General features: G+C 42.6%; 1 protein-coding gene across 1 annotated transcript in view; it reads right to left on the bottom strand.

Moving 5' to 3' along the window:
• LOC110538482 (microtubule-associated serine/threonine-protein kinase 1) overlaps positions 1 to 12322 on the bottom strand; it is a 66404-nt gene that overhangs the window by 3824 nt on the left and 50258 nt on the right. The window contains exons 14-25 of the mRNA XM_036938577.2: positions 12081 to 12213; positions 11295 to 11460; positions 11080 to 11181; positions 10768 to 10890; positions 5103 to 5212; positions 3629 to 3789; positions 3209 to 3465; positions 2880 to 3110; positions 2440 to 2669; positions 2131 to 2253; positions 396 to 532; positions 73 to 260 (exon numbers count right to left, since the gene is read on the bottom strand). Coding sequence (XP_036794472.2) covers positions 73 to 260; positions 396 to 532; positions 2131 to 2253; positions 2440 to 2669; positions 2880 to 3110; positions 3209 to 3465; positions 3629 to 3789; positions 5103 to 5212; positions 10768 to 10890; positions 11080 to 11181; positions 11295 to 11460; positions 12081 to 12213 — 1961 coding nt within the window. The remainder of the gene's footprint in view (positions 1 to 72; positions 261 to 395; positions 533 to 2130; positions 2254 to 2439; positions 2670 to 2879; positions 3111 to 3208; positions 3466 to 3628; positions 3790 to 5102; positions 5213 to 10767; positions 10891 to 11079; positions 11182 to 11294; positions 11461 to 12080; positions 12214 to 12322) is intronic.

Below are 12322 nucleotides of genomic sequence, written 5' to 3'. Positions count from 1 at the left end.
TTATGTGAGGGTGCAGATGCTAAGAGGAGTGCTGTACAGTAATGTAGGTAGAATATTGCCCTTCATACTGACCCAGGTAGGTGGAGTCGGGGGTGGAGCGGTAGCTCTGTGTGGGGGAGCGGGCAGAGAGGTTGTGGGTGGGGGAGCCTGGGAGGCTGTCCCCTGATGACAGAGAGCGGTTCAGAGAGGACAGGCTGCGGCTGGTGTGGAGCAGGTTCGACTGCTTAGTGATCTTCCTGAACAACGAGCTGCGCTTCTTACTGCGAATAAGAAGTGAAATGAGAGAGGTGGGAGGATGAGAGAGTTAGAAGAACAGAGTCAATGACATTGATTTTCTAGAGCGCTCATCTGAAATCATAGTGTAGCATCTGCTGTGCAGAGAAACCCACTTGTACCTTTCTTGTCCCTCCTTAGCCCCTATCTTCTTGTTGCGCCGTGCCATCTTGGACTTGTAGCTGGACTTGCGGGCAGGACCAATCTTGATGGAGGTGTTTTCAAAGGGCGTGGTGGTCACCGTCACATTGTTTCCACTCTGGAGAAACAACGGAAACAAAAAAAGTACAGTATACACTGCTTGCAGAATTATTAGGCAAATTGTATTCCTCAGGATTCATTTTATTGTTGAACAAACAATGCTCTCAGTCAATCCAAAATGTTATTGCATCTCAAACCTGAATGTTTAACAAAGGAATAGAGAGGTTTGTCTTTCTCAGGGGAATATATAAGTGTTAGGCAACTATTAGTGTGCACAATTATTAGGCAACTAAACTACAAAAATAATTTGTCTCAACTCACTTTTTATTCTCAATTTTTAAAGTAAGTGTAACAAATAAGTAACAATTAAATAACAAGTTTGGCCTTTCAAAAATATTCAGTGACCAATACAGCCACCCTCCTTTTCAAATACTGCCATGAGCCTTCATCCATGGAGTCTGTCAGTTTCTTGATCTGTTCTCGATCAACTTTCGCTGAAGCAGCATCCACAGCCTCCCAAATGCTGTTCAAAGAGGTGTATTGTCTTCCCTCACTGTAAATCTCATGTTTGGGAAGGGCCCACAAGTTCTCAATAGGATTTAAGTCAGGTGAGGAAGAGGGCCAGGTCATGATTCAGGCATCTTTGAGGCCCTTGCTGGCTAGCCAAGCAGTGGGGTACTTGGATACACGTGATGGAGAATTGTCCTGCATAAAGATCATGGCCTTCTTGTATGCTGAGGACGTCTTCCTGTGCCACTGCTTGAAGAAAGTATCGTCCAGTTTCAGTCCATCTTCAACCTGATAAGGTCCAACTACCTTATCCTTAATGATAGCAGCCCATACCAGTACCCCTCCTCTACCTTGCTGGCGCCTGAATCAAAGTGGTACCCTGTGTCCATTATTGATCCAGCCACGGGCCCATCCATCTGTTCCATGAAGAGTCACTCTCATTTCATCTGTCCATAAAACCATCGAAAAATCTGTCTTCAGCTATTTCTTTGCCCAATCTTGACGCTTCAACTTGTGAATCTTATTCAGTGGTGGTGGTGTTTCAGCCTTCTTGACCTTGGCCATGTCTCTGAGCACTTGACACCTTGTACTTCTGGACACTCCAGGTAGGTAGCAGCTCTGAAATATGGTGGCACTGGAGGATAATGGGTTCTTGGTAGCTTGATGTTTAATTCTTCTCAGCTCTGGAATATGGTGGCACTGGAGGATAATGGGTTCCTGGTAGCTTGATGTTTAATTCTTCTCAGCTCTGGAATATGGTGGCACTGGAGGATAATGGGTTCCTGGTAGCTTGATGTTTAATTCTTCTCAGTTCTGGAATATGGTGGCACTTTCAGTGTTAGTTAAATCTCTTTTTTGGCCCATTTTACCTGAGGTAATGAAGCTGCCTAATAATTATGCACACCTTGACATAAGGTGTTATTCACTTTCGCCACACCCTCCCTCATTACACAAATACATATCACCTGAAAATGATTAAATCCAAAAAGCATTCAAGTTTATATGGTTTGGAGTTGGAAAATGTGCATAGAAATAATGATAATATCAGAATACTCACTTGCCTAATAATTGTGCACAGTGTATGATGGGCTTCGCCTGTATTCTATACTGTAAAAAGAAACACCTGTTTCTTTCCTTTCCTCTCACCTTCAGAATGAGCTCCACCACCTCAGTGTGCACCAGCCCGTGGACAGACTCCCCGTTCACATGAGTGATGAGGTCACCAGCGCAGAGTCCCGCCTCCTGGGCAGGGCCTCCGTCCTCCACATGCTGTGATTGAAACAGATCAACATCAATCAAACAAGTAATCATGCTATTCGACAAGTCTGTTTTTTCCACTACAATTGTAGCGATGCTTTCTTATGATACAGAACTTATCAAAAGAGTGATGTCTACTTAACACTACTTTCTCCATAGAAATTAACACAGAACATATCATCTCTATCGCTGTCTCACCCAGACCACGTGGTGTACGCTGTAGACATCACTGTCTCCCATGTAGACTCGAATGGCTCGGAGGGTGAAACCGTACTTCTTCCCAGAGCGGTGGATGGTGATGGGAGAACGCAGCACGTTGACCGTGGGTGAGTAGTCTCGGCTGGGGGAGGAGTCACGAGACGACAGGTCGGAGGATATGGATCGAGGAGACATGGGGCTGGCCAGGGGGGACATACCATGCTGCTCCACTGAGGAGGGGGGAGAGAATCACAGGAATAATGTGTGAGAAAAAACATCTGAATAAGTCAATTGAAGGTCAAAGCAATAGATAGTCTTTAAGAAATGTAAAATTTTCCATAACAAGCCCAGTTAACCGTTTTAACTGTTTAACATTAATATTGTCATTAGCAACAGACAGCCCCGTTCTTCTCACACTCCCTTGCCTTCCAGCTCCTCACCTGTAGGTATGATGACAGACAGGGCTGTGGTGGAGGCAGACTTGATGACCTTGGTCATGGGTCGCGAGTTGCGTTTCTCTCCCTCAGCTGAGAGCTGGCTGTGGCGGACCCTCCTCAGGACCAGTTCGTTGGTGGCCCGGGACCCCTGGGGCTCTGTTGCCCCAGCAGTCACAGTACTGTTGGGGCTGGGGATGACTCCCATTGGTACATCAGCTGGCCTCAGCAGCTTGTCTGGAGCAGAGCAGAAAGATGGAGGAATAATATCATGTAGGTATCAAAGTGTATGTCAAGCCAGGATTCATCCATTATCTAATGCCAAATGCCCTCACCTCCAGCAGTCAAACCGTTGCCCTCCTTTTCCTTCCTAAAATCCCCCTGGCTGGATGTGGTGCCCATGGCTCCCTCCAGAGAGGTGCCCCTGGCCTTGACTGGGGGCTGCCTGGTGGGCACTGGCAGCTCAGGATCGGCCTCTAGTGGGGAGGCGAAGCGGTGAGTGTCCATGAGGGCAGAAAAGCGTCGCCGGGCCCCAGATGGAGGACTGGAGTCACTCTCAGTGAAGGATGACTCTGAGCATGACAGTCGCTTCCTACTCACAACACAGAATAAATGTATTGTATTTATGAAAACAAACAATGAGTAATGATAATGAGAGCCTTGATAATGAGGACCAACAATGTCACATTTCCTACTTGTTATGCAAGGTAAGAGGGCACTAGTACTAGTCAGAGTACAGTAGTGGTCATACTCACATCTCAGGTGATCCTGTCCTCCAGCTCTTATCTCTCAAGGTCAGGCTGCCCAGGCTCTCTCTCTTGGCCGCCCGGTCCTCCCTGGGGCCCTTGTGCTCCCGCCGGGTCACCGTCGGGGGCTTGTGCTCCAGCTGGGACAGGTGCTCCATGCTGCTGTACACCTGTAGTTCCCAACAGAGAGAGGACGCATAAGCTTTCAGCACCCACAGAGGGAAAAATGACATATTTTCCCATGATTCTTTCTTTTACAAGGGGTTCAGTGGCACAATTAGCTTTCACAGATTAGTCAAGAAGGGGAGATCTGAGCAGAAAGATGCATGTGTGTCAATAAAATCCAAGGTTACCATAGAGGTTCTTTCATGACTTAGTCTACCATGTGTGATAGTCACGTTAAGTCACTTGGCTCAGACGTATGTCTCTTTCTGCTCAGATCTCCCCTTCTTGACTAATCTGTGAAAGCTAATTGTGCTACTGAAACCATTTTAAAAGAAAGACTCATGAGAATTTAGGATTATGAGATTTACTGACAGGCTTTAGGGAAGGCACGTTTACATGGCCTAGACTTGTACAATGAGGGGCATCAAGTTAATCTCCAAGGAGTGTTGGAGAAGGGAGGTGAGACAGAATAACTAATTAGGCCGAAGTATAGGTTTTACGGAAACATCAAATAATAGCCCAGGCATTTATTTGCTTGAATCACTAAACACAACAGACGCTTATTAGACACAGGCTTCTATTTGAGTCATGAGTCTCTTTCCTTAAATGCACACAGCGTTTGCTCATTTGCTTACTTCATTGTTTAATTCCAGCATTCACTTCCAGTATTTTAATCAATATCTTAATTTCCTGCACAAATGTGCTGTCATTTACACACTGTGCCACATTTATTTTGTCTTAGTTTGCCTCTAATAAAAATGTATAAAGAACCCCACCCTTGACAAAATAATTATTCTCCCCTTTGAATGTGCATTTTTTTTCTGCAGTTCTTACTTTCATCACTAGAGCGAACAGCTGATTTCTGGAGGGTCTGTAACTGGCAAGCACAGTTTTTGTGCTTGCCAGTTAGCTAGCAGTTCTCATCTGTTCGCAGCCAATGGCTAGCAGTTCTCATCTGTTCGCAGCCAATGGCTAGCAGTTCTCATCTGTTAGCAGCCAATGGCTAGCAGTTCTCATCTGTTAGCAGCCAATGGCTAGCAGTTTCTTACTGGTGATAAAAACTGCTGATTGCCATCACTTTTTCGAGACATTACTGAATTATTTAATGTAACAAATTAAACATTAAACCTTGTAAACAATTCATGGTAATTCATGGTAATGTTGTAAACAATTCATTTAGACCCAGTGTTTATTTGAAACAGGTGTTTATTAGCTGAAATGTGTAGCGTTGGCCGGCTATTAAAATGGACAGGTCGGCTATTTGAGACTGTGTTTAATTGAAGTTTTAAGGTAAAGATGAGTAAGTGTAGAGTTTGACCTTGCTGAAGCGAGGGGAGCAGGAGGAGAAACGACGGATTTCGACAGGTTCATCATCATTGGTGTCGTCCTCATCATAAGAGTGGACGTGGTGGTAGCGGTCTGAGCGGGCTGGGGACGGAAGAGGACATGACACACACACACTTACAAATGAAAACAGACAAATAGCATGGACAAGTGCCTCAAAGCTCCAAACACAGCTAGTTCTTATCTCTATCCCTTATGCAAGTGGTATTCAAAGTCGGGGTTGCGACCAAACCAACATTTTTTAGGAAAAAGAGTAAAGATTATTGTGTGGGACAATATGTAAACCTTTTTGAGAAATATTATTTTATTATGTAAATGTATTTATTGGTTTCTTTGATAAGAGATTCAAACGTTTTTTTATACATTTTTTGTTTGAATATCGGAAACATACAATATACTTGCATTGAAGCCGCTCAACAACTACATCATACCAGTCATCCAACAGATTCCCATTCAGAGCGACACACAGAAGCAGCCAGGGTTAATGCCCTGCTCAAGGGAACGTTGACAGATCTCCCACCAGGCCAAAAAATGTGAACCCGAACCCTCCAAAATCCCCCCCACAGTTCCCCAATTCCCCAACAACCAAGAGAATGAACTAAAGAGAAAAAAGGAAAAGACAGATAAACAGCAAACAATGCAAAAAAATATCTATCTAATCATTTAAACAAAGGACATCATGGACAACTAAAATCATAACAGCAAAGCCAACTGTATATGTTTGTGTGCATGTCTGGCACTATTACATGTATGTGTGTGTTCTTGTATGTGTTTATTTGAATGAGAGTATGTGTATATGCATGTGTTCAAAAGCCTGCACGGCATCAACCTCAAGCAAACCGGCATTAGTTCTAAAAACACTACCCCCCCAGTGTCATTCAAATATACTTTTTTATTATGTTTTTACTTTAAAATATATATATATATCTTTGACCATCATTCTATCTCCTGCACAGCAACTCCACTCCCACTTGTCTCCAGTTCCACATCCCAACCCGCAGCTTCCCTTAGCCCATCCCATCTATCTCTGCTGGCCACCCACTTCGGGTTTCTATGCAACACATATCTTTCAACTATGCTGTAATGTTTAACGTACAATTTCAATCTATGTAATCGAATAGAATCCACAGATTGCAAGTTCAAGATAAATACTTTTACCAAGAGTATTAGTATATTAGTAATTGACTGACCCGGTCTCTCCAGATCTCCTGACAGTACTATTTCTACGGTCAATTTTAGATCAATGCTATGCATTTTCAGCCATTCCTGAACCTGAGACCAGAAACAGGCTACCTGAGGGCAATACCAAAATAAATGGTCTATTGAATCTGTATCCTCACAACAAAACCTGCAGAGCTTCGATGATTTTATTCCCCAAATATTCAACATTTTGTTGGTGGCAAGAATTCTATATAATCATTTTAGCTGAAAAGTACGAAGTCTTGAATCTTGCGTTGTTTTATATATCAACCCATGGAATTGGTACATCAAAAATCTCTTCCCAACTATTTTGCAATCTGTGTGGCACAGTTGTCAGCATCCTAGTCCTCAAATGAAACTGGTATACTTTCCTATTTATGCTATTTTTATTCCTCCGCCAGTTTTGATCCTTTATATTGGGCAGACAGACCAGTTCCCTACCTCCTCCCGCAGACCAGTTCCCTTGCCTCCTCCATTTTTAGGGGTAATGCTGTGATCAATTAGTTGTACTCTTGGATCGAGCAGATCTTCCCGTACAATTCTGTTAACTCCATGAAGGACATAACTCTTCCATTCCAATTTACAATATCATTAAAGAACAAAATACCCTTTTCAAACTTCAAACTTTCCCATAAATACAGGTGTTTTACTAACCAGCACATTTGAGTTCAGCCTTAATATTTGAGTTCAGCCTTAATATTTGTTCTATCTTTTCAGGGGGATGAAATTGAAATTGTAGCCAGCTCTGCAATGCTTGTTTGAAAAAGAGAGATACTTTGAAGAAAGTATCATTTTCAATTAATCAGAAAGGCTATTTTTAAACAATGGATGAGCTTTTCTTAGTAATCTACTTGAGAACCATTTAGGGTTCGAATAAAACTTTTGAATGAGTGAAGCTTTTAGAGAGAGGTTTAGTGCTTTATATATAATAATCTCAACCCACACAATTCATATTCATTATATAGATAGGCATGTTTAATTTTGTCTGGTTTAGCATCCCAGATAAAGCTAAATATTTTTTCCTCATATGATTTGAAAAACGAATCATCAGGAGTAGGCAACACCATAAGTAAGTGAGTAAACAGATATGATAGACCGGTATTTACCTCTCCATGGTTGCAGGATTTAGTCTATTTTTACAAGTTTTCTATTGAAATTCATTGTGGAAAGCTTATTTATATATTTTGTCATATGAATACCAAGTATGTCTACTTCACCATCAGCCCATTTTATAGGTAAACTGCAGGGTAATGTAAAAGTTGTATTTTTTAAAGATCCAATACGTAATATTGTACACTTAGCATAATTAGGTTTTATTCCAGAGAGTACAGAAAAGTTATCTTCAATGAGATATTGCAGAGATCTAGCTTGTGGACTTAATTTAAAACTTGAGTCATTGGCATTGACACCTTGGTTTTTAAGCCTTGGATTTCTAATCCTCTAATGTTGTTATTGGATCTGATTTTAATAGCTAACATTTCGATGGCCATAACGAATAGATATGGTGACAGCGGACACCCTTGTTTAACTCCTCTTGACAATTCAAAACTCTCTGAGAAGTAGCCGTTATTTACTATTTACACCTGGGGTTGCTATACATTCGTTTTATACATTTTATAAGAGAATTACCAAAATTGAAAAAATCCTGGCATTTCTAAATAAAATCCAGTCTTACTTTATCAAATGCCTTTTCAAAATCCGCTATAAATACCAGGCCTTGCTTCTTAGATGTTTCATGATGTTCTATTATTTCTAGTAGTTGTCGTATATTGTCTCCAATGTATCGTCCATGCAAAAAACCTATCTGATCAGGATGAACAACACCTGGTAAAACCCTTTTAATTCTGAGTGCTATGCATTTCACAAGTATTTTGCATCACAACATTGAAGTGTAAGGGGCCTCCAGTTTTTTAGATAGACTGGGTCTTTATATTTGCCATCTGGGTCTTGTTTTAATAATAGTGAAATCAGACCTTCCTGCTGAGTACCTGACAGACTACCATTTCTATAGGAGTAGTTAAAACAATCTAACAATGGAGCTTTTAGTATATCACAAAAGGCTTGGTATGGGCCTCCCGGGTGGCGCAGTGGTCTAGGGCACTGCATCGCGGGTTCGCGCCCAGGCTCTGTCGCAACCGGCCGCAACCGGGAGGTCCGTGGGGCGACGCACAATTGCCCCAGCGTCGTCCGGGTTAAGGAGAGTTTGGCCGGTAGGGATATCCTTGTCTCATTGCGCACTAGCGACTCCTGTGGCGGGCCAGGCGCAGTGCACGCTAACCAGGTCACCAGGTGCACGGTATTTCCTCTGACACATTGGTGCGGCTGGCTTCCGGGTTGGATGCGCGCTGTGTTAAGACTTGGTTGGGATGTGTTTCGGAGGACGCATGGGTATCGACCTTCGTCTCTCCCGAGCCCGTACGGGAGTTGTAGCGATGAGACAAGATAGTAACTACTAACAATTGGATACCACAAAATTGGGGAGAAAAGGGGGTAAACATTTTTTTTTTAAAGGCTCTACCGGTATGCCATCAAGACTGAAAGGATTTAATAGCCTCAAAAATGTATTCCTCTGTAATTTGGCCTTCGCACTGATCTTTCTAATTCAAATGTTATTGAAGGTTATTTGTTGATGTAAAAATCAACATATACAGTGGGGCAAAAAAGTATTTAGTCAGCCATCAATTGTGCAAGTTCTCCCACTTAAAAAGATGAGAGAAGCCTGTTATTTTCATCATAGGTACACTTCAACTATGACAATCAAAATCAGAAAGACAATCCAGAAAATCACATTGTAGGATTTTTAATGAATGTATTTGCAAATTATGGTGGAAAATAAGTATTTGGTCACCTAAAACAAGCAAGATTTCTGGCTCTCACAGACCTGTAACTTCTTCTTTAAGAGGCTCCTCTGTCCTCCACTTGTTACCTGTATTAATGGCACCTGTTTGAACTTGTTATCAGTATAAAAGACACCTGTCCCCAACCTTAAACAGTCACACTCCAAACTCCACTATGGCCAAGACCAAAGAGCTGTTAAAGGACACCACAAACAAAATTGTAGACGTGCACCAGACTGGGAAGACTGAATCTGCAATAGGTAAGCAGCTTGGTTTGAAGAAATCAACTGTGGGAGCAATTATTAGGAAATGGAAGACATACAAGACCACTTATAATCTCGCTTGATCTGGGGCTCCACGCAAGATCTCACCCCGTGGGGTCACAAGAACGGTGAGCAAAACTCCCAGAACCACACTAGTGAATGACCTGCAGAGAGCTGGGACCAAAGTAACAAAGCCTACCATCAGTAACACACTACGCCGCCAGGGACTCAAATCCTGCAGTGCCAGACGTGTCCCCCTGCTTAAGCCAGTACATGTCCAGGCCTGTCTGAAGTTTGCTAGAGAGCATTTGGATGATCCAGAAGAAGATTGGGAGAATGTCATATGGTCAGATGAAACCAAAATATAACTTTTTGGTAAAAACTCAACTCGTCGTGTTTGGAGGACAAAGAATGCTGAGTTGCATCCAAAGAACACCATACCTACTGTGAAGCATGGTGGTGGACACACCTTGCTTTGGGGCTGTTGTTCTGCAAAGGAACTAGGACAACTGATCCGTGTAAAGGAAAAAATGAAAATCGTGAGATTTTGAGTGAAAACCTCCTTCCATCAGCAAGGGCATTGAAGATGAAACGTGGCTGGGTCTTTCAGCATGACAATGATCCCAAACACACCACCCGGGCAACGAAGGAGTGGCTTCGTAAGAAGCATTTCAAGGTCCTGGAGTGGCCTAGCCAGTCTCCAGATCTCAACCCCATAGAAAATCTTTGGAGGGAGTTGAAAATCCGTATTGCCCAGCAACAGCCCCAAAACATCACTGCTCTAGAGGAGATCTGCATGGAGGAATGGGACAAAATACCAGCAACAGTGTGTGAAAACCTTGTGAAGACTTACAGAAAACGTTTGTCCTCTGTCATTGCCAACAAAGGGTATATAACAAATTATTGAGATAAACTTTTGTTATTGACAAAATACTTATTTTCCACCATAATTTGCAAATAAATTCATTAAAAATCCTACAATGTGATTTTCTGGATTTTTTTTCTTTCTCATTTTGTCTGTCATAGTTGAAGTGTACCTATGATGAAAATTACAGGTCTCTCTCATCTTTTAAGTGGGAGAACTTGCACAATTGGTGGCTGACTAAATACTTTTTTATCCCACTGTAGCTATTGTCAATAGATTAGGGGTGGGGTGGGGTCGCGAGAAACTGTTGCAAAAAAATGGGTTCCCCAAAAATTCTGGAGAAGAGAATGGGGTCCCCGTTGAAAATGTTTGAAAACCACTGCCTTATGGTGATTCTATACATTAAGAATGCAACAAATCAGCACAGTTCCCCTTCATGTGACCACGGGGCAGTGCAGTTAGAGAGAGACTCACTGTCGAAGTAGCTGGTGTCCTCCTCTGACTCTAGGTGGGGGATGAACTCAGCCTTCTGTCTCAGCAGACTGTTCCAGTCCAGTTCAGTGAAGAACGAGTGCTGCTTCACCTCAAATGCACCGCCTGGGGCAGCAAAAGAGAAGGAATGAGAGAGAGAGAGAGAAAGAGAGAGAGAGAGAGAGAGAGAGTGAGAATGAAAGGGCGAGCGAGAGAGTAAATCTTTATTTTCACTATGAATAGGCAGTTTAGTCCATCTCTGTTACAGCACACATCTGATGTTAGCATGTTGTCAACATGCACGTTTATGCTGACCTGTGCCCAGTCGGACCAGTGGGTTGGTCTGAAGCAGAGTAGAGATCAGATGTTGGGCATCGGCAGGAAGAGCGTCATCACCTTCTGGCCACACTATGTCATCTACAAGAGACAGACAGAGATAAGTTGCATTGGACAATGTAGATGTGAGAAAGATGGCTTCAAAATGGCTGTAAGATGCTGCTCAATGAACCCACTAACCCCCAACCTCTCACCTGTGATGACCTGTCCAAAGAGCTCCTCAGGCGTGTCTCCAAAGAACGGCACACAGCCCACCAGGAACTCATAGAGGATGATGCCCATAGCCCACCAGTCTACTGGCTTCCCATAGCCCTGTCTCAGGATCACCTCCGGGGCGATGTACTCTGGCGTGCCACACACCTGATGGAGGGCAGAACCACAGCACTCCTATGAGAGGCTCTGTATTCATATTTATGGATAAAACACTACTGGTGAGATGCTAAGGCCAGTCTCTCTCAAAATGTGAGTGGGAGACATGTGTGGCCAATACACGTTTCTGCCAAGCTGAGGGGATCAATGCGAGAATGCCAGGATGAAACATGAAAGCTTTGGACGTTGTGTTTTCATGTGCAGATGGGTATTCGTCAGATCTGTTGCTGTGAGAAAGCCGAGCCAATAAATAATTGGGGATTTAATTGAAGCAGCACCATTCAAAGGGTGGGAAAAACAAAACATCTGAAAAGACAGTTGATTATAATAACTAAGGCATATTTGGTTATCATTTTGATCAACATTTTGTTTGATGTTGATCATTTCATTTCTTCACGCTTTTACAACTATATGCACACATTTATAAATTCAGCCTTAATTTATTAATTTGTCTAGAAATAAATACATAAAAAATGGATTAGGTATAGTTTTTTTTCTGAATGGTTATGGAAAATGTAGAAATTTAAATATATTACTGCAAATTCATTTTGAACGCCTGCCAAGGTTGTGTATACTGTGATGGGTTTCTCTGCTCTATATACAGTGCACACCTGTTTGTCCAGGAATTCTCTGGTGTCCTTCTCAATGTGTCCTTCGTACAGGTTAGTGGTGAGGCTCATCAGACCCATCTTAGACAGGCCGAAATCAGTCAGCTTGATGTGCCCCATGGAAGTGATCAGAAGACTGGGGACAGACAGGTCAAAGGTTACCTGAAACACTCTTCGTGTTTGTAATATAATCAAACTGAGTTCACTCCAATGAGTCCCATATGATAATTGTTGAATGCCAACCC

The sequence above is a fragment of the Oncorhynchus mykiss genome, chromosome 12 (genome assembly GCF_057628025.1).
Source record: "Oncorhynchus mykiss isolate SJ-2025 chromosome 12, ASM5762802v1, whole genome shotgun sequence".
Lineage (NCBI taxonomy): Eukaryota > Metazoa > Chordata > Actinopteri > Salmoniformes > Salmonidae > Oncorhynchus > Oncorhynchus mykiss.
Note: the sequence above shows the minus strand (reverse complement) of the source record. Positions and strands in the feature narration are given on the sequence as shown.